The sequence below is a fragment of the Dipteris shenzhenensis genome, chromosome 16 (assembly GCF_047967505.1).
Source record: "Dipteris shenzhenensis isolate YYH24624 ecotype China chromosome 16, Dip_SZ_1.0, whole genome shotgun sequence".
NCBI classification, from domain to species: domain Eukaryota; kingdom Viridiplantae; phylum Streptophyta; class Polypodiopsida; order Gleicheniales; family Dipteridaceae; genus Dipteris; species Dipteris shenzhenensis.
The window spans coordinates 19,467,664-19,489,754 of record NC_141611.1 but is presented as its reverse complement, the minus strand read 5'-3'; the positions used below and the strand labels follow the sequence as shown (position 1 = coordinate 19,489,754).

The 22,091-nt window shown below is 43.6% G+C and overlaps 1 protein-coding gene across 1 annotated transcript in view; it reads right to left on the bottom strand.

The window, feature by feature from the left end:
• The window catches only part of TOR (target of rapamycin), a 142,621-nt gene continuing 120,530 nt past the window's right edge, over positions 1-22,091 (bottom strand). The window contains exons 55-57 of the mRNA XM_087386937.1: positions 7,961-8,128; positions 7,562-7,833; positions 1-633 (exon numbers count right to left, since the gene is read on the bottom strand). Coding sequence (XP_087243063.1) covers positions 615-633; positions 7,562-7,833; positions 7,961-8,128 — 459 coding nt within the window. The 3' untranslated portion in view covers positions 1-614. The remainder of the gene's footprint in view (positions 634-7,561; positions 7,834-7,960; positions 8,129-22,091) is intronic.

Below are 22,091 nucleotides of genomic sequence, written 5' to 3'. Positions count from 1 at the left end.
CCTCAACTTGGATCATTGCACTTGGGTTTCTGATTTATTGGAGACTCATTCCAGAATCCATTTTACAAAATGTCTCAACTTTGAGACCAAAGAAACATCATATTGAGATCTTTGTGCTAGACTTTTGGCAAGGTGTTTATGATGAGAAGTCGTGGTATAAAAAGAAAGCCATAAATATGGTTTTGGTACAATGTGAAAAGTACATTTGGAGCTACACTAACAATGTATTAGAAATTACAAAGGACACTATGCTTATAGCATCCAAACCTCTCTTCATAACTCCCTACCAATAAGCCATGCTTTTTGTAGCATTACAGCATGGAGCGAAGAACCTTGTTTCCATGCAACCATGTTCATGCATATATGTAGTGAGGCAATATTTTACAGATCTCTTTGGAGCGAAAAACCTTGTTTCCATGCAGCCATTTTTTATACGACTGTAGTATGAACGTGTATAGTGAGGCAATATTTTACAGGTCTCCTTGGAGCATTTTGATAACTTCAAACTGTTGGCTATACAAACTTGCAAACTTTTTCATGACAGCAATTTCGACCTTGGAGACAAGTGAAGTGGTCAATCTATTTCACCATGAAAGAATATTGTCATCTTGGAGCTACCAGAACGGACACCACCTGCACCCATACAATGCCATAATCTTAACACTCTCTCTCTCTCTCTCTCTCTCTCTCTCTCTCTCACTCTCCCCACCTGCACCCATACAATGCCATAATCTTAACTCTCTCTCTCTCTCTCTCTCTCTCTCTCTCTCTCTCTCTCTCTCTCTTTGATGCTCTCCTGTGAGATGTATTTGCCTTAAAAGAATAAACAGTTGCCTAACCCAGAAAAATAATCTTGGGAAAATGTTGTGACAGTCTAAAAAGCTTCTCAACACCTATGCTCTGAGTCAAAGCTCAAGCCTGCTGCAGACAAAGGTAGGCATGCTCTCTCTTGATGACATGCACTTAGCAAGTTATCTGGAATATAAGCAAAATTTCAGACATAGGCTGTGATGCAGGGCAAGGAAGATAACAAAGAAAGAGGTAGACAAAGAAGGAAGGCCAATGATTACTGAAATGAAGGAAGACCTTCCCCTCGGACGAAACTAGTTCAACGGAAACTGTCGAACACTCCAGCAAATATATGGTGACGAATGGCTTCCACTGTATCATTAAAATTAAGAAGAAAGGTCCAAATATGTGGGTTCTGAAGAGGTCAGCATAAAGAGGAGAGACAAAGGTGACCAAAATGGGATTGTACATAGAAGGCCTTCCCTATAATGACTACAGGACACTGTCAAAACAAGCTATGACAGACCACAAGAACATCCACAAGGTAAGATATAACCTTCTCAAGGCAAGAGTATATCATGCATAGCATGAGAAAAACAAGAGAGTGTCAAGCCCTACTCATGAAAGACCGGAAAAGATCCATGGCTGAGGCTGAAAGAGCCACCTCAACCTGTAGTGAACTCTGAAAAGAAGGATAACCTCTCCACTCCGATGAAGGCAGCCCTCCCTGGAAGATCCCTGCATACTCAACCAAATGACCATCAAAGCGTGTACAGTATCTCTCCAAATATTGGTCAAGATGCGAGAGGGGTGGCCTTGAGGACCATAAAATGTCTCTGTGCATCTCTAAGGCCCAGAAACAGAAAGCCAAGCCAATGGGCCCCATGGGACGAAGACAGTGGAGGAAACCAATCTACTCAAAAGTCTGCAACCCCTTTCTAAATAACCCTGGCTTGGCGGAAATCCTATACAATGCTGAATAGACTCCTCACCAAAAAGGCAATACGGGCAATTAGAGGGTGTTCCAAACTTGGACCTCCAGGACTGCAATCCCTCCATGAATAGAAAGACAAGAGACCTCTCCAAAAAAAGATTGTGCAAATCTGTGGAAATCTGAAACTCCTCCCAGTGAGAGGCTTTGGAGGGCTTGCAGCTCTTAACACGAAGTTGAAACCTTCTAGCATTGCTAATATCGTAGTGGGAGAAAGGGAGGCTCTTCTGATGTTTCCTACATCAATGCACTCCCACTCCCTGAGATCCCACTGCAAGTATTTTTGGGGACACCCCCATAAGGCCAAATCCTTTAGTAGCCAAGAGGGATCTGAACGGGGGTCTAAATACCAGCCAAAAGCCAAAAGAACTGGTCCACGTGCCAGACAATTTTGATAGGCTCTAAACATGCATCTACGAGGATCCTCATCCAAGGATCTAGATAACCTGCCCCCAAACTGCCCATCAAAGACTCAAGGCATCCCTACCTATTGGAGATAAGTGCACATTAGATGTACTATTTCCCTAGTCTACATTTGTCTAGTCTCACTTTAGTCTTTGTGTCTTGAGTATGTGCCATGTGGCACCTCTACAATTATCCCATAAGCACTCTTGCTCTATGTCTTGTACTTTGGCCCATATATTCATGGGTCACATCATTGCAATCTATCTAGCTTGTGTCTTGTCTACACTCATCTACAAGGTAACTCTTTGTCTTTCAATCTTATTCTTATTTTACTTCTAGTTTTCTAGTTTCTAGTTCGTGCTTTTATTCCTACATGGTATCAGAGCCATGTAGATCCCTCCTCTCTCTCCTCAGTCTGCTGTAGCCATAGCCACCGCTTCTCTCTGCCAGATCTGTGCGCCAGATCTGCACGCCATTGCGCTACCAGATCTGCTGCGCACCATCTCTGCCAGATCTGCGCGCCATTGCTGCGCTCAGCGCGCCATCTCTGCCAGATCTGCGTGCCATTGCTGCGCAGTTCTGCTCTCTGCCAGATCTGCACGCCCATCAGCTCTTGTCCCTGCTGTAGCTCTCGCTCCTGCTGTCGCTCCTGCACCTGCATCAACGTACGTACAACTCGAAGTACAGCCAAGACTGTCCGTACAGACCGTACGACTGTACGGAATCTGTACCTGCACGTACCATCGCTTCGACATTGTACCCTCTGCTGGCAGTTCCCCGTACCTGTCGTACCCTGCATCATTCCGCTGCACCATCGCTGTTTGTATTTGCACGCTCACCTCTTTCAACAGGCCGCACCTCTCCAGTTGCTGTTCGTGATCTGCGCCATCTTCTCCCTTGATGCTCAAAGTCTTGCTGCTGCGAACCACGAAGATCGCCTGTGAGCGGACCGCCCCTGTTCATGCTGAAGAGCTGCCCACGTCTTCCCTACGGCATTGCTTTGGAGCTGAAGAGTCTACAAGTGGTGAGCGAGCCGGCTTCTTGGATCTCCTCTTTCATTCATTTTTGGAATATTGTAAGGGAATAGACACTGCCCTTGCATCTTAGCAAGAGGTAAGACCTTCCTACATGGCCTCTTCTACTCATTCTCTCATGTCTATTGACAAATTTAATGGGTCCAAATTTCATACTTGGCAAATGCCATCTTATGAAAGAAGGTCTTTGGGATATTGTTCACCGTGCTGCTCCCGAAGATCCCGACATTGAGCAAGTTGTCACTGCCAAGAACGACAAAGCCTATGCTATCATCTTGCTCGGTCTTGGAGATGATTACATTCATCACATCTCCGACATACAATCTGCTCCTCAAGCATGGATCACTTTGGATACCCTTTTTGGACCCCGATCTAAAAACTCTAAGATTGCACTTATGATCTCATTCTTTGATCTACATATGCAGGAAGGAGCTACTATAGCCTCTCATGTCAATTATCTTCGCAGTCTTATGGTTCAGCTTGCATCAGTAAAGTCTCCCATCTCCGAAGATATTGCTATTGCTGTGCTTCTCAAAAGCTTACTTGACACCTATGCTACTCTTGTCACTACCTTCAAGTATCACAATAATCCTTCTCTTGAAGATATCATCAATGCTCTCCAAGAGGAGAAAAGAACTCAACAACGAAAGGTAACTGACACTGCATTTTTAGCAAAGAAAGGAAGTTCTAAGGTAAGAAAGCCTTGCACCTATTGTGGCAAAACTAATCATGTGGAGAAGGATTGTTTCAAGGCTCATCCATGCACCATTTATGGCCGTGATAATCACCGGGAGAGGGACTGCTACTCCAAACCCTCTACATCAGCCCCTGCATCTACCTCAGCCCATGTTGCTGCAACATCTCCATCAGTAGATCCTGCTGTTCCTTCCTCATATGATGAGAAGTGGGCTTTCTGATTACTTCATATTTCTTGTCTACCACTTTGACCACCGATGATGTAGGTCAAGGGGTTCTAGTGTCTTACTCATTCTGCTTTTGGACCTGAGGAGGGAATGTCTCCAAGGTCTATCTCTTTGTCTACAGTCAGTCTTCTGTCTATCTAGTCTTGTTTGTCTGTCTATTTGTCTATCAATCTAACTGTGTTTTGTTTTAGATCCATCTTGTCCCTACCCTCGTGGACCCATATGAGGATATCACTTGAGGAGGGGTGTCTCAGGATCTTTGTCTGTCATGTCTTCTGTCTTGTCTCTCAGTCTATCGGTCTTTATGTCTATCTTCTAGTCTTGTCTTTCTGTCTTCCTCCTAGTGTCCACTTAAGGAGGGTATTGGAGATAAGTGTACACTAGATGTACTATTTCCCTAGTCTACATTTGTCTAGTCTCACTTTAGTCTTTGTGTCTTGAGTATGTGCCATGTGGCACCTCTACAATTATCCCATAAGCACTCTTGCTCTATGTCTTGTACTTTGGCCCATATATTCATGGGTCACATCATTGCAATCTATCTAGCTTGTGTCTTGTCTACACTCATCTACAAGGTAACTCTTTGTCTTTCAATCTTATTCTTATTTTACTTCTAGTTTTCTAGTTTCTAGTTCTTGCTTTTATATTCCTACACTACCTACATCTCACTAGAGACCTATGACCTAAAGCGGGATTCCCCACCCATCTAACATGAGGTTGAGATTTTTCATATGTAAGAGGTCTTTCATCTATAAGGACCAATCCATCTGTGAGAGGCAAGGGGGTTCGCCACTGGAGAAACTTTTGCCGGAAGTACTTAGAGTCATTACTAAACAAATATTTATTAACTCCTTGTTCTAGCAAACAAAAGTCTGCTTCTTTCAATGGACCAGGTGTCGACACTCATGTCTAGTCTTTGTCTCACTCGGAAGGTGACTCTAGTCCCAAATCTAAGTTGACGGCATAGAGCCTTACACTCATCATTGTATCAGCTATGGCAAGCTACTAAGCCAATTGGCAACGAGCAAGTGGAGTGGGTGGTATGTGTGAAGGTGTGCAAGGCGGCCTCATGAAAAGAGTAGGTGATTGGAGCAGCTTCAACCTTCTAGGAGTGGAACGTCCTCCAAATCTATGAATAAAGTGGAGAGGCTTACAGAGTACTCAAGGAAAAGTCTATGATCAGCATGTCATGATATATAGTGTATGAGCGGTATGCTTCGTGTGGTGGGGGGATGGATATACCAAAGAGAATATAGTTGTGGTCATCTCCTATTGGTGGTGGGTGGCAAGACAGAGAAGTCAATGATATGTGAGGCAAGGACAGGGGATCCCATGAGGAAGTCAACTACGCTCGACTGCATGGTGGCTATCTGTATCTTCATTGTTGGCCCACTACCCTGTTACTGCGTCCTCAATCTCCTTACTGAGCTATAGTACCTCCTGACCGAGGCTATGTATAAAACAATCATGCACTCTCTCTCTTGCACGTAGGCAATGAACCTCCATAACAAGCTGATTCCAGGCTTATCCCAATCTGCCTGAAGCCTGGTATGGATAGGGTATGAAGGGAGGCTGAGTAATAGGGGATAGAGGCAGAGGGGTGATGATGACAGAAGACTAAGAGTGATGGGGGGCATCAAGAAGATGGCTGAGGTGAGCCTGACTGTAGATAGAAAGGGTGGTTGGCTAAGGGGTAGCGGCGACAACAAGTACTGTAAGGACGCATAGGGGCTATTGTGGAGTCAGACTAACAGGGCACGTCGGGGCTGGTACTAATGCCGATGCCGATGCCAAAGGAGGTGTCGATGATGATGAAATGATGTTGAGGCTACGGCTGAAGCTGAGGCTGTTGCAGATGCAAGCTTCTGCACTGCCATATTATCTTGTCTGTGGACCGCTACGATTGTGGCAGTTGTGATGTCATCAATCTCTCCTTTCATTTGTTATTTGAGCTGCTGATTTTTTGGCTTCTCTTCTTCTCTCCTTTTTCTCGTTCTGCCATATCGCTTTGCTGTTCCATTCCTGTTTTCTGCAGCTTTCTTGCTGAATTTATGGTGGGGAGAAGGGCACAAAGCCCTTAACGCCCTCCATCCCCAAAGACTTTGATAGTGCAGCAATGTGGCGATTTAGGATGAGTAACTGAATGGGGGAGAGGCTGGGGTGAAAATGCAGGGGGGAAGGGGGCGAATTCTGGTGGAATGTGCGCGATATGTGCAGGATGGCTAGAAGGGGTGCGGAGCAGGTAGGCTGGAAAGGCACAACAAGGCACCGAGCAGGCAGGCAGGGGGGGCGCGGGCAGACGGAGTGGGAGAGCAAGCAATGAAGAGAGAGAGAGAGAGAGAGAGAGAGAGAGAGAGAGAGAGAGAGAGATGTATTAACGTCCGTGGAAGACCTGACGGGCCTATGGGACAAGGTACAAAGTACACCAAAAGGATGATCTCATACAAGCCCCAGTGGGCTGGAGCAAAGGGCACGCTCAGGCCCTTGCTGAGTACTAATACTGCTAAACTGAAAAACGGAAAACCTGATAACTCTACAGATCTCAATAGCTCAAACAAAATCAGATATAATCCAGAGACTAGCTGAGAGCTGTAGCATATTGGGGTCTGAGATCTAAGACTAGGCTCAGGCTCAGAAGCCAAAGCCAGAGAGAGAGAGAGAGAGCGAGAGAGAGAGTATTAACATCTACAAAGACTAAGGGGTCTATGAGGCTGAAACAAACCATATCTCAGCCACAAGGTCCCTAATCCAAATGGTCACCCTAATACCCAAAAGTAAAAAAATGCCTGATTACATAATATGTGCAGCTAAAACATATGATATGTGCAGCTAAAAAATGAACTGATAGACTTTTCTTCTTTCAATTCTGTAAGTGCTGTTGCTCCATTTCTTCATTAATGTAGGGCTGAACTCAAAGGCCCACATGTGCATGCGAGGGCATGCACATTTAAGCCTTCATGGGTTCTAGACTGCAGAAGGAAGCCAGGCAATCTTGACATTACAGCATTTGCTAAAACTGACAGCAGGTGGGGCACTCTATGAAGCTGTGGCTCCATTTCCATTACCTAAGATCTCTATCACCTCTCTATCTCATGTGTGACTAAGAACCTCTTTAGATACCTATGATTGCTCTAGCTGAGCTTATGGGCAGTGCTTTGTACGAAGAGGTCTAACCCAATTTGGTCCACATACACAGCGAGAGAGAGAGAGAGAGAGAGAGAGAGAGAGAGAGAGGGGGGGGGGGGGGGGGGGGGGGTTTCTTCTTCTCAGGGGAGGTCCTTTTGATTTTTCTTTTTTTAGTATGCCTTCTATAAACTTCCAATACTTTTGCTGTAATGGACGTTATCTGTTGAATTTGTGTGTGGATGTAGCAGATTGTGCATCATTTAGAAACTCAGAAACTGAGAAGGAAAACATACCCAACATAGCTTTGGCAAAGATTCTCATGAGACATAGCTTGATCAATGAGTTTCTGCACTTGCACCTTAACACTAAGTCCTGGTTCCACATCACGTATCTCACCAACATTTATTCCACTTCGATCTGCCAAAGAGGCGCTGTTTGCTGTATTGCTACCGGACAATGTGCTTGGCGAGAAGTCACGACCAGTGAGTTTATTTGTCATCCGTGCCATTACGGCTACAGCACGCTCATTCAGCACTCCATTTGCATCACCCAACTGTCCTACAGCCTGTATACAAAATTTACAAGGTCAAAGCAAGCCTAGTAGCAAACGACAAAAACTTCGTAACATAACCAGAATACTCCGATAATCTCGCAAAATTGAGTTGGTATTACTTTAACATCTTCTGCAGTACCTGTAACAACTCACGTTCCCTTACTCCACGTTGGGGAGGAGATGGAAGTTCTGTGGATCCACCATAACCATCATTTGTTGGACCCCGGATAGTTGAAAGGTTTCCCATTTGAGGAACCTCATTAATGTTGAAAAGCCTCCAATTTATCAAAGGATCATGAACAAATGCCTGAAAACAAAGGGAGCAGTATTAAATCCTTAGCATCTGCTGGTAAATTATTAATTGGTAAGGAGATACATAATTACGAACAAGCATAAATGGTATAGTAAGCACATCATGTACACTAATGCCTCGTTAGCTATTACTGAAAAGGATTTGGTTGTTAGGATTATGGGCAGTGATCCGTAAAAGCACACAACTCCTAGAAATGAATTATTTACAAGCATGCTATAACTTCATGGGAGAAGGAATGCTCCGTCCAATGATGCAGCTCTTGACATCCTGGGTGTGGGCCATGTCCACAAACAAAAAAATTCAGCATCTCTGTGAGGTGTGGTGTTATGTACCTACACAAAATCCCTCGGATTAGTGGACTTAATCCAGCAGGGTTAGGGGGCCCTGGGATTAAGGGAATCAGGCTAATGTGATACTAGAGGACCTTAACGCTAGCAAAGGGTCAGTTGGCTACATTTAGCCAGAATGCTTTCCATAAAGCGGGATGCTCTTCTAAATAAGAGTGGCCAAGGCTACTGTGCTGGTATCCAGTCTGCACACACCACTGGATGGTCTGGTCTGGTCTGGTCTGGTCTGGATCTTGAGCCTAGACTCCTTCCTTCTACAAGGCCGAGCATGAGACATTGTGCCGATGGATCCTTGGAAACGGATCTGGTGGTATGGGACACCATAGGAATGGGCTGCTGGGGGTTGGCTGGAAGGTGAGTCACCTGCCGATTTCTATTATGTTTTGCTGATTAAGTGTTAGATCCTCATGGGGATGCAATAGTTGGTATCAGAGCAGCCCCCAATTCAGTGCATGCCGAGTATGCAGTCGAATGGCACCATGTATGTGTTCTGGTAGTGCGACATGTTTCAGCAGATTGCTGAAGTGTCATGAGACCGGTTTCATTGCAATTGATAAAGCATCATGTAGAAAACTGTCCGCAGTAAGTTTTGTAAAAGAACCCCAAAGGCGTGTCAAACCTGCAAAGGGTGAAGGAACCGGGGAGCAATCACATGATGGAAATAGATATGGGGCACATAACAACTTGATGTGATTCATTGATAACATGAAGTACAATGCCCATTTTATAGGCTGGGAAGCCTCATCTTCTGACATCACAGGTGAGATCACTAACCTCCACCTCACACACCTAACTCTAGGAGGTGGCACTAATTGCTCACCTACTAGACACATTCACACCCACACAACTACAGGACACCCTAGGACTCTAGGATACCCTCACACTTGACTTCATGTTCTAACACCCCCCCATGAAGGAAAGGTGAGAGACTACTGGAATGGAACCAAGAACAGAACATGACAATGACGGAGTCTGCTAATCTGTGCAATGTCTGAACTAGACATGGCTGCCATGCCAACTCAGAGGCTGAAGTTTGAGCATGGTTCAGAGGTTGGACTAAGCACTCTCATGGCTTTACGTCCCAACATAACTCAGAGGCTCGTGTCTCAACATGGATGCATGACCAACTCAGAGGTCTAGGAAACCAATGCACCGACATCCTCAAACTCATATGCCAGGACTGATAAAAGGACCCATCAAAGCCAATACATGGCTCCCATAGTACATCCCCCTCCTGACTCCAGAACAGAATGGCAGGGAGTCAAACACAAAAAATAGAAAAGGTTACATCATTTTAGGAGGACAATCCAAGGCTGAGAACCTTTATTAACTCAATAACACTCAACAACCCTTCATTACATTCATTTTGGGGGACAACCCGGGTAGAAGACCCAAAGGAAATAAAGGAATAAAAGATCTCTCGAAATGACAGATGTCCTCTGCACAGCTGCTGCATACAAGGTGTATGCGCATCCAAAATCTGAGTGTCGATGAAGATCCCAGCATGAATGCCCTCGAAGAACGAGTCGATGAAGCTCATAGGAGTAGCTGCATGAGGTAATTACAGCATGACTCTCGAAATGTCTAATTGATGGTTACAAATGTCGAGTTGGTAGCCTCAAATGAGATCAATTTTTCTTAATATAGCAAAATCCCCAAACCGATGTCGAAATGAGGGCTGAATTTACGTAATTTTGGCAAAAGCCCCAAATTGTACATACTACAACCTTTGATTTTGATCAAGGAAGAGGGAAAACACGTGCAATCACGAACTGAAGGACAACAAGGATTGGAATCTGGAATAGCGTATAGCAGCTCAGCAAGAGAGTCTTCAGTTTAGTTCGATGAAGATTGAGAGACGATGCATCAGCTTTCAACAAGATGACAATAGGTTGACGGCCACAGATAGTAGATATGTCCAGCAACAACAGAGCACAACCTTCGTTAGTAATAACCAAGCAACAGTCACACTTCCATAGCCAAAATTGTACTCCACGAAATTGTTGAAAGGAAGCAGGTAGAGTCAGGGCAGAACTAGCGGTTAGACATGATAGGAAGGAGAATTTGAAACAACGAATCCAAGCTCAACGATTTGCCTGGTTCTTTTGCCATCGGTCATTTCCGCATGCACCCAAAAGCTTGAGGATACCTTTGACATATTCAGCGCATGTCTGTAAAGAAAGCGTACTTGTTGACGCTGTTGCGTGCAGTAGGCAACAAGAGCCACTACAGAGACACTCACAATGCTTTCAAGCAAAGGATTCTTCAGAAGAAGGTTGTGGTCTCACATCGATCAACGTGAGCTATTTCAGGACAGAAACTCCACGCTCGGTATGCCGGCTATATCCTTCAAGAAGGTAACGCCTCAGCTAGTGTGATGCACCAACACTCAAGAATGACTATGATCTTTGCCCATAGAGTGACTCCTGCGATCTTGCGCTTGCAACATGTCTTCATGGCAGTGCTGTCGGCTCTTAAGCAGTTGCAGGCATCTTCTCAACCAGCAGCTCACCAGTCAACAATTGTAGACAGGTTCCAAGTGAGGCCAAGGAGAACGAGGCATGGCTCTCATACCACATGAAGGAACCAGGGAGCAATCACATGATGGAAACAGATATGGGGCACATAACAACTTGATGTGATTCATTGATAACATGAAGTACAATGCCCATTTTATAGGCTGGGAAGCCTCATCTTCTAACATCACAGGTGAGATCACTAACCTCCACCTCACACACCTAACTCTAGGAGGTGGCACTAATTGCTCACCTACTAGACACATTCACACCCACACAGCTATAGGACACCCTAGGACTCTAGGATACCCTCACACTTGACTTCATGTTCTAACAAAGGGGCATTACACAAGCTAATTGCAATTGAAAAGAGAGTTTCTTTATATTTTAAGCATTAAAAGATTGTGTGTATTCATATTAGCAAAAAGATGTTACATTCTGTTCCAAACAAACAATCATCCTCTCCTGAGGGCAAACCAAAAGAAGATAGTACTGTAGCTTTGCAAGATCCAGGTGACAACGTGACAAGCTTCAAGATAGCTTGACAACAGTTCTGAAAGCCAAAATGCCCTCCTAACACCCCCTTCAGGGCTCCTCTTCCTTGACTTGAAAGCATCTTGGGAACATTGACCTGCAACTCTTTCTGAACAGTGTCCCATGAGGCAGAAAGTTTATGATGTTCTTCCATTTCTTTTCTCAGTTGTTCAAGAGCATCGGTAAAGCCTTCCTTGCATTAGGACAAGAAACAAGAAGAACATACCTTCCTCCTTATGCCCTGGGCATCTCTTGCACCTTCCTTCCACTTTGCCAATAGTCTCTCCTTTGGAATTAGTCCACACAGCCTTGCGCAGGATTAACCATAACAGAGTGGACATCTTTTCTGGTATTGCCTTATTCCATATTTGCATAATATCTTTTCTTCCATTTAGACTTGTTGTCAAAGATTCTCCACCTTGCAGTTAGCACCCTTAATACCTCCTCAATATCATTTGTAGGCTGCCCATAACCAGAGCCTGCTCTTGACTAGAGAGCCTAAACTCCCTTCTAATTTCATGCCAATTTCTCCACTAGAAGTCTTCTCTTACCCAGAGCTATCCCCAGCATTGGAGGCCCTTTTTGAAAAAGCAAGCTAGCTTAAAGTAACTCATTGTCACTGAGGGGATTATCCTTGAAGATCACTGACACCCAAATAGAATCCATATCATAAAAGCACCTTTGCCAGAAAAATGATCTAACTTTTAAGGGCTTTCCACGGGGACTTCTGAAGTTGGCTCCCTTCAGTAAGACGAGGTTTAGGATTACATAGAGCAAAAAGTCTAGGATGCTCTCTTTCCATTTAAGGGCCCTTATAGGTCTCACATGAGAAAATTTTCTAAGAGGTTGAGCCTAGGCCATGTCAAGATTTAGAATTTCTTTTATAATCCACGTGGCTGAAACATGTAACCAGACTTTTGAATGTCAACTACTCACAGCCCCTCTTCATCATTGGGTCTTGTGCAAAAAGTCCACCAGACTTTGGATATTTTTGTCCTAGTGCTGTCCCCACCCCAAAAAGACTTCCAGCGTCTAGTGAACTTCTTCAATTGTGCTTTGGAAGGACACCAACCGGATAAATAGAAAATGACAACAGGGTAAATAGCACCATCCTTCTACCTCTCAAATTAGCCTGGTATCCTCTCCACTTATCTATCTTCCATTTGAATCTGTTCAAGAACCACTCCCATCTATCTTTCATTGAAAACTCAAATCACCTCGGAATACTGCCCTTGGGGATTCTATGACACCCCAGTTCACTTAAGACATCTTGGTCATTCTCACTGAGAGTAAAATATCATGTTTTTCAATTATTGATCACTATATCAGAGGCCTTGCAGAAGATATCTAGGCATTCAACCACTCCCTTAACATCTTCAGTAGTGGATTCCTTGGAGTTAAGTTGGTATCATCTGCAAATTGCTCAGACAGAAGCTGTTTTCCAAATGGCAACTCAATACCCTTTATGTTATCCTTCCCAAGTTGATCTTGTCGTAGCCATCCTAAAGCATCTGCTGCAATGGCAAATAACAGAGGGACTAAGGGGCGACCCTATCTAATGGATCTCTTAAGACTAAAAGCCTGAGTCATCTCCCCATTGACACAAACTTTTGTTGAGGCATTAGTAAGTAGCGCCTAACATAGGAAACATATGTTTGACCTAAACCCATATCTTGCAAAAATTGCAAAAGAAACCCCACTCCAACCTGTCATAAGTCCCCCACTCCAAGCTGTCATAAGTCTCATTAAAATTGACTTTGAGAAAACACATATCTTGGGCAGTGTCCTTAGTGTATTCACATCCCTCCCAAATGGTGATAATAGCTTGTCTGCCCTTAAAAAACCTTCTAGCTCTTGTAGGATCCAACCACTCATTCTCCTTTGAATCCTGATACCTATAATTCAATATAGTAAGTGGTCTCCAATTTTTTAGTTCATCCTTTCCTTTGTTAGGGATAAGCTTAATTATGACCCCATTTATATGTCCAGGGAGTTGTTGGTCGTAAACATCTCGTCATAGCATCAGAAGATAAGGCTCAACAACCTCTCAGGCTGCTTTGTACATGCTATGGGAAGACCATCTTTCCCTGGGGTTTTCCCATCAGCCATTCTACAGTCTCTTTCAACTCAGCTTGGGTAAGTGGCTTTCACGGTGAAGATTGTCAAAATTCTGCACAACCTTTTCTCTGACCTACTGGCATTTTTATCTTGCTCTCATCACATCACCATATTGTCTCAACTAAGGTAGACAGAAGGTTTCGATAGTGATGAAAAACTATCATCATCGTTTCCTCAATGGAAGTAGCTAGAGTGAAATCCCTTTCTTTTAGCATGGGTACCTCTTCATTTGCTCTACTCCTTCTTGTAAGTCTAATTTATTGCTGAATTATGATCTCTCTTTTAGTAGTCCTGAGCTCCTCCTGTGCTTGACCGTCTCCCTGCCTTGCTTTGTGCTTAAACACCTCCATGCTCTGCCTTATCTGTCCATCCTTTTGGCTCTGATTTCTGCTATGGCTCTTCTGGAATTTTTAGTATACTTTGTGTATTTTCAACTGCCTCCAACCAAGAAACATAAGCTGGTCGAATCAGTAAATGCAGAATTCCACAGAAGTTTTACCTACTCCTAAACACTCTTTATTTGAAAGAGTTTGGGATCTACTTAAACCAAAAAGAACTTTTTCCCCTACCAAAATCACATATACTGAGCTATCCAGCCTAGCCTCCCTCCTACTAATCTTTTTGTTACTCTAAGTGAAAATGCCAGCTTTACCAGCATCTACTAACTGAAGAGAGCTTTTAAGCTCTTCCTAAACCTGCAATTCAACCCCCCTCAACACAAACCTTTATGCATCCATTAGTCTACATATTCTCTACCTTAATAAAATCCCCAAGCCTTATTGTTCTGTCACCAGCATTTTAATGTAGGCCATCTCCTAGTGGTTCTAGTGATGCCCTATAGGCCATGGTATGTGCCTTGTAGGAATAAATATAGGCACTTGTAGTGTTAGTGCCTTTTAGGCCACATAGGACACTTAGTGCTATGTGACACCTAGGACACTTAGTCCTACGTCTAGGTACTTGTACCTTGTGCTCCTTCTATTCATCGATCCTAGTTTTGACATGACGGCTAATCTATCGACTCCTTTGCAATATCTGCACTCTCTCTTTTTCAATCGATCCTACAGTGGTATCAGAGCCCGGATTTGCACCAGCCTCCTTTTCTGTACAGTCCAACCTGCTCTGCTCCGTACTTCTCCGTACTGCTCCGTACAGTCCATACTTCTCCGTACAGTCCATACTTCTCCGTACAGTCCGTACTTATCCGTATTACGTACCTGCACCGTACAACCATCGTATTCACTTGATGTACCTGCGTCGCCGTACAATGTACCTACAGAGTACCTGTTCCGTACAAGTATCTACAAAGTATATGTTACGTACGATGTACCCGTGACGTACCTCGCACCTGATACATACTCCGTACTTGCATCGTACTTGTTCCGTACTTCCTTCACCGTACAACAGCACAGACCGTACATCGTACATTGGATACCGTATTGGCGTACAACCATACAATCCGTACACTGTACTTTGGATCTGTTCTGTACATCCGTACGCTGTACATGCTTCCGTACAATTGTACTTGTTTCGAGATTTCCATACAGGTTTGGCACGTGTGAAATTAGCAGGACACTCTCAAAATTTGGGGTTTTTGAGGGCTTTTGCTATCATTATCTCCCTTCTACTGTTTGAAATTTTCTCAAGCCATTTCAATAGTCTGGAAAGTCTACATTTTGAGATCTATACTTTGGGACAGGTGCATCTTTGCAGTCAATTTGTGGACAGCAAGTCCTAATTTTTTGGCAGTTGCAAAACTTGAGGCTATTTTTCGGGATTTGGTCTACAATTTCTATTTTGATTGCACTACATTGAGTCAATTTTGCAGGACATTGAGTCAAATTCTCATACATTGGGTCACATTTACAAAAATCTCAGCAAAATTTGGGGCTTTTCTGTATTTGCCCTCTTTTTGGCCTATTTGCCCTCAATAAATTTGGGGCTTTTGCTAGATTTGCTGTTTTTGCTGTGAACATTGCCTGCCACAGTCACATTTGGGTCAGATCTGCATTTGCCCTTTTGATTTGGGTCGAAAATTTGCAGATATTTGTGTCATTTTTGGACAGCTAGCTTTTTGCAGTGATAGCCTTGAGGCTTTTGGGTTTTCAGGTCTCTTTCAAGGTATCACATTTGCTATGGCTGGGAACAATCAAGATCTATTTGGCGTTCTTTGAGAAGATGATAAGTTGGATGGCACCAACTATCCGATGTGATCTTATCTCATGAAACATATTCTTGTTGCAAAGCATTTGTGGAATAGTGTTTCTGGGGTTGATCTGAGGCCAACCAATGCTACAGTGGTTGCCTCTACTGCTGGTCCCTTTGTAGGGGGTACTCCTACTGATGCCTCATCTTCTAGCGCTCCTACCACTACTCTTCCAACTCAGGAACAGACAAGATGGGATGCAAGAGATGCAAATGCACATTCATGTATTACTTTATCATGCAAGAGAATCATTATTCCACACATCCGGTCTTGCAGGACAGCAAAGGATGATTGGGATAAATTGGCTTCTCTCTATCAGATTCGCAATGAGGCACGTGTTGCATATTTGAGAAGGCAATTATAGGAAGTCAGCATGAATGAAGGTGACTCTATGGATGCATACCTGACAAAGATCAAGGACCTCATGGAACAACTTGCCAACATTGATGAGGTGGTGCCAAATTCACAGCTTGTCAGTACCACATTGAATGGACTGCCAGATACATATCAAGGGTTTGCTACAACCCTTCGATTAGTGGCCATGGGTAATCAAGACCACTATTCTTTTGATCAGCTAGTTACTTTGCTTTTGCTGGAAGAGCAAAGTAGAGCTAATAGACAAGCCATTATTCTTGATCATGCATTTGCTTCACAGTAAACACGAAGAGGCAAGGCTTCCAAGCCTATGGGCAAGCCAAAATCTGCGCATAGCAGCTGCAATTCATCCCATGCATCTAAAAATACAGCAGATAAGTCAAAGAAGAAAAGATGCCACTATTGTCGCAAGCCTAGACATGACATTTCAGAATGCAGGAAGCGCATTTCTTCGGAGAAAAAGAAAGCAGGATTGACAGTTAATGCCTCTCATGCTATTGAATCCCATGAGCCAGAAGATGCTTCACATGCAAATGCTCTTCAGGATGATTGGGCATTGGGCTGTCCATTGCTCATTTGATCCCTCCAAAGCTGATGCATTCTTTACTGCTAATGATGCTCAGTCCTGGTACTTTGATAGTGGTGCTTCCAAGCATGTCACATCTTGCAGACAATTGTTATTCTTTAGCTGATGCACCTCGAGGGGGGACTATCACATGTGCTAATGATGCCTCATATGCTGTAAAAGGAATTGGAGATGTGCAGCTCACATCCATTTCAAGCCATCCTGTCACTCTGACAAATGTTCTTTTTTGTGCCTGGAATTGAAGTCAACTTGAGTTCAATTTCAGCAATTGCCACTTCAGGTTTCAAAATAATTTTTGATGGCTACAGATGCCTAGTTTATGATCTTCGTGATGATAGAGTTTGATGCATTTCTGTTTTCACGGGGCATTATTCACTCATGTACTACTTCTTACACTCCTCAGCAGAATCCTGTTTCTGAAAGGAAAAACAGATCCACAATGGAGATGGCCAGATGCATGCTTAAGGCCAAGTCCTTGCCCAATAAATTTTGGCTTGATGCAGTGATGTGTGCCAACTATGTGCTGAATAGATCACCTACAAGGGCATTAAAGACTGTTACACCTTATGAAGCATGGAAAGGCAAGCAGCCTTTACTTTCACACATGAGAGTTTTTGGGTCTCTTGCATATGTTCATGTACCATCTCAGCTGAGACATAAGCTTGATGACAAGGCAATCACATGCATATTTATTGGTTACAACCACGAGAGCAGAGGGTATCAGTTATACCAACCAAATACTGGGAAGATTATTGTCAGTAGAGATGTAATCTTTGCTGAACATTCAGCTTCTCCTCTTGTGGACTGCAAAGCTAAGCCAGATGTTGACATGTTTGATGCCTTTGAATCTGCCATCCTCAGAAGAGGACTTTGACCAGCAACATGAGCCTCCTACAGGCCCTCCACCAAGCAATAATCAGCCACTACCTCATGCTGATTTGCAGGTTTCTCTGCCGGCACAAAATGATCCCACTATTCATGATGCAGTCATTGAAGAAAGAGTTGTCAATAGACAGCAAAGGCAAGTTCCCAGATGGCTTCTTCATACATTGAGGGACAGCAAACAAGATCAGCCTTTTGCTGCCCGGACAAGATGAGGGAATAGACAGCATGGTCACTTTCTTGAGTTTGCACTCCTTGCTACAGCTTGCAATGAAGAGCCTCTGTGCCATAAAGATGCTTTTGACAGCAAAGAGTGGATGGATGCAATGAGGGCTGAGTTACGTTCCATTGCTAAAAATGACACATGGGAATTAGTAGATCTCCCTCCTGGCAAGCATGCCATTGGAACCCGGTGGGTCTACAAATTAAAAAGGAAATCTGACGGCAGCATAGATCGATACAAAGCCCGCCTTGTTGCAAAAGGGTATGCCCAACAACAAGGCATTGACTTTGAGGAGACATTTGCTCCCACATCCAGGATTACTACCATTAGATGTGTCATTGCCATTGCAGCCCATCATCATTGGCAAGTGCACCAACTTGATATCAAGACTGCTTTTCTTCATGGGGATCTGCAAGAAGAAGTCTATGTCACACAACCTCCTGGCTTTGAGGTTGTTAATTCTGAAAATAAGGTATGCCGGCTTAGAAAAGCCCTTTATGGTTTGAAGCAGGCACCCAGGGCATGGTATGCCAAAATTCATGCACACTTACTATCCCTTAGTTTTCAGAATAGTCCCACAGAACCCACTCTTTATGTCCGTGGGAGTGGATCTGATTTTTTAGTGCTGATTTTATATGTGGATGCTATGCTCATCACGGGCCCAGATACTCAGCGAATTGCAGTTTTCAAGGCTGATTTGCAGCAGATTTTTGACATGTCAGACATGGGACAACTCCATTATTATTTGGGCATTCAGTTTGCTCATGTTGAGGGGGGTATCATGATATCTCAGTCCAAGTATACTGGACAGCTCCTTGATCGTTTTCAGTTTGAGGATTTAAAGCCAATCTCTACTCCAGTGGACCCTGGCTTCAAATTCTCAGCTCATGATGGGAGCCCACCATGTGATATCACTATTTATCAGCAAGCTGCTGTTGGATGCCTTATTTATCTATGTCACACCAAACTTGACTTACAGTATGCAGTATCTCAGCTCAGCAGATTCATGCACATGCCCAGTTCACAGCATTGGCAAGCAGTGAAGAGAGTCTTCAGATATCTCAGAGGCACTCAGGATTTAGCCCTCTTCTATAGTGATCAGGGTTCACTTACCATGCATGCTTACACGGATAGTGACTGGGCAGGATGTTCCGACACCAGAGTGTCACATACTGGCAATTGTTTTTTGCTTGGCAATTCGTGTATCTCTTGACTCAGCAAGAAGCAACCAACAGTTGCCACATGTAGCTGAGAGGCTGAGTACAGGGCAGCTTTCACCGCTACAGTAGAGTGTGTTTGGCTTCGACAGTTACTTACAAATCTTGGTATTCGCCAGACATCCTCCACTATTGTCTACACTGACAGCCAAAGTGCTTTGGCCATTGCGCGTAACCCAGTGTTTCATGCGCGTACCAAGCATATTGAAGTTCACTATCATTATGTTCGCGAGCGGTTGTCAACAAGAGACAGAGAGTTGTCCTTTCTTCCCACAGAGGACAACATAGCAGATATGTTTACAAAGGCACTTCCTCATCCCAAGTTCGAAGTCTTCCGACAGGCTTTACACTTGGTTCCCTTTGTTACATGATCTGACATCCCTTGTACAGTCATAGGTGGCTATATCCTTTTGGATGAACATGTGCCACCATGACCAGAAAATACCAAGTATTCTGAGACGTTTCCAAAATACTTCAGCCCATCCCATGGAGGGGGGTTTGTAGGCCATCTCCTGGTGGTTCTAGTGATGCCCTATAGGCCATGGTATGTGCCTTGTAGGCATAAATATAGGCACTTGTAGTGTTAGTGCCTTTTAGGCCACCTAGGACACTTAGTCCTATGTGACACCTAGGACACTTAGTCCTAGGTCTAGGTAGTTGTACCTTGTACTCCTTCTATTCATCGATCCTAGTTTTGAAGTGACGGCTAATCTATCGACTCCTTTGCAATCTGCACTCTCTCTTTTTCAATCAATCCTACATTTAAGAGATTCTTGCATTTGCTTTGTGACCCCGTGGGAGCATAAACTGAGACAATTGTGACTGAACTCCTTTCATACTGCATTGCAGGGCCAGCCATCTCTCCTCGTCATCATCTTTCTGATGCCCAATGTCCTCTTTAAAGTGAGAAAGAAGTTCAATTGCAGGGCCCCCTCTCCCCACTTCATGATTTGTGAAGAACTAAACTCATCTTCTATCAATTGCTTTCAATCTTTGCTCTAGAGTTTGATCAGCGACCTTGACTTCCTGACAAATGTTGGAGGGACAGAGACTCAACCAAATAGCAACTTCTAACCCTCTAGATGGGTCAGTTAAACCACACACATTGAGTGTGAGGAAGGATAATGGCTTACTTACATTCCTGTTTTTCCCCTTTTTAGCCTTGAAAGTTGGGCTTTTGGGCAGCACAATTGCTTCCTTCAATGGGGAAAGTCTTCTTTTATTCTAAATTGTTGCCACGCTTTCCTTTGTATGGAAAAAAAAGTCCCTCTCTCCTACTTCTAGGTGAGGAAGGTCCTCCTCCGACTCATCTTCATCTCCCAAATCCGTAATCATAGCATCCCTTTGATTTATTTCATCTTCAAAATCTTTGGAGACAGCACAAAACCTTCAAGCAGAAGAGGCACTTCCGGTTCTCCTAGGGCTAAGCAAACTCAAGCCTTGAGGTCTTCACACGCTCCGGCTGAGGCACGCGTAGAGATAGATTGGATGTAATTGTAGGAAATAATCACGTCCAAAGCAATTGGCAAAGTGATAGGTTAACTTTGTCAAAGGAGGGGTATCCTATAGATTGCAAGGTGATTTTAATGTCCCACTTTGCCCTCTTGTAAACTGCTTGGAAGTTATTAATATGATGGCCAAATCTGAGTATGAAATGTATCAATGTGTGTTATGTAATTTTGCATCTGAAGTTAATAATGTTAATGAATCTTCTAAGTTAGATGCATGGGGAAACATGTGCACTTGCAGAAGTAAAAACAGAATTTGTTGATGTATTTCCATCCGAGTTGCTACTTCGTTGACCACCCGTTAGGACAGTTAATCAGATACAGTTACTTCCACAAAAGCATGGTGCCTTACAAGATGAGTAAAATGAAGATTTTGAGATATCCCAACAGTTATCAAAATATCTACGAATGGGGAAGGTTAGATGTAAATCTTTCGGGGGTGCTCCGGTGCTATTGAAGCACAAGAACGGAAGTCCAAGAATGTGCCTAGACTATAAAAAGTTGAACAAAGTTACAACCAAGAAGCGATCTCCCCTTCCTAGAGTAGATGAATTGATTGATAGGCTACAGGGCGCTGCCTATTTTATAAAGTAAAATAGGGGAAACATGTGCACTTGCAGAAGTAAAAACAGAATTTGTTGATGTATTTCCATCCGAGTTGCTACTTCGTTGACCACCCGTTAGGACAGTTAATCAGATACAGTTACTTCCACAAAAGCATGGTGCCTTACAAGATGAGTAAAATGAAGATTTTGAGATATCCCAACAGTTATCAAAATATCTACGAATGGGGAAGGTTAGATGTAAATCTTTCGGGGGTGCTCCGGTGCTATTGAAGCACAAGACCGGAAGTCCAAGAATGTGCCTAGACTATAAAAAGTTGAACAAAGTTACAACCAAGAAGCGATCTCCCCTTCCTAGAGTAGATGAATTGATTGATAGGCTACAGGGCGCTGCCTATTTTATAAAGTTTGACCTAAGTACTGGTTACCACCAAATACGCATAGCTGATGAAGACGTCTACAAGCAGGGATTATGAGTTCTTACTCCTCATTGCGACCACCTAGCAGATGACAAATGATATCTTTTGCAAGTATCTAGGGAAATTTGTAGCCATGTCTTAGACGATATCATGGTATACAACCATTCTCTCGACAAGCAAGTCTAGCATCTCCTCATTGTGTTTGCAGCACTAACGGGTGAGAACTTGTATGAAAAGAAGTATAAGAGTGAGTTCTTTCGTGTGTAGTTTGGGGCATAAGATTTCCCGAGAGGGCATGAGCATTGATCATGAGAGAATCCAAAAGGTATTTGGTTTGGCCTGTTCCTCAAACAATAAGGCAACTTCGTGCATTCCTAGGACTTAAAGTCTTTCTTACGAAGTCAGTGAAGGATTATTCAAAGCTAACCATTCCTTTGAAAACCCTCCTTAAAGAACGTGGACT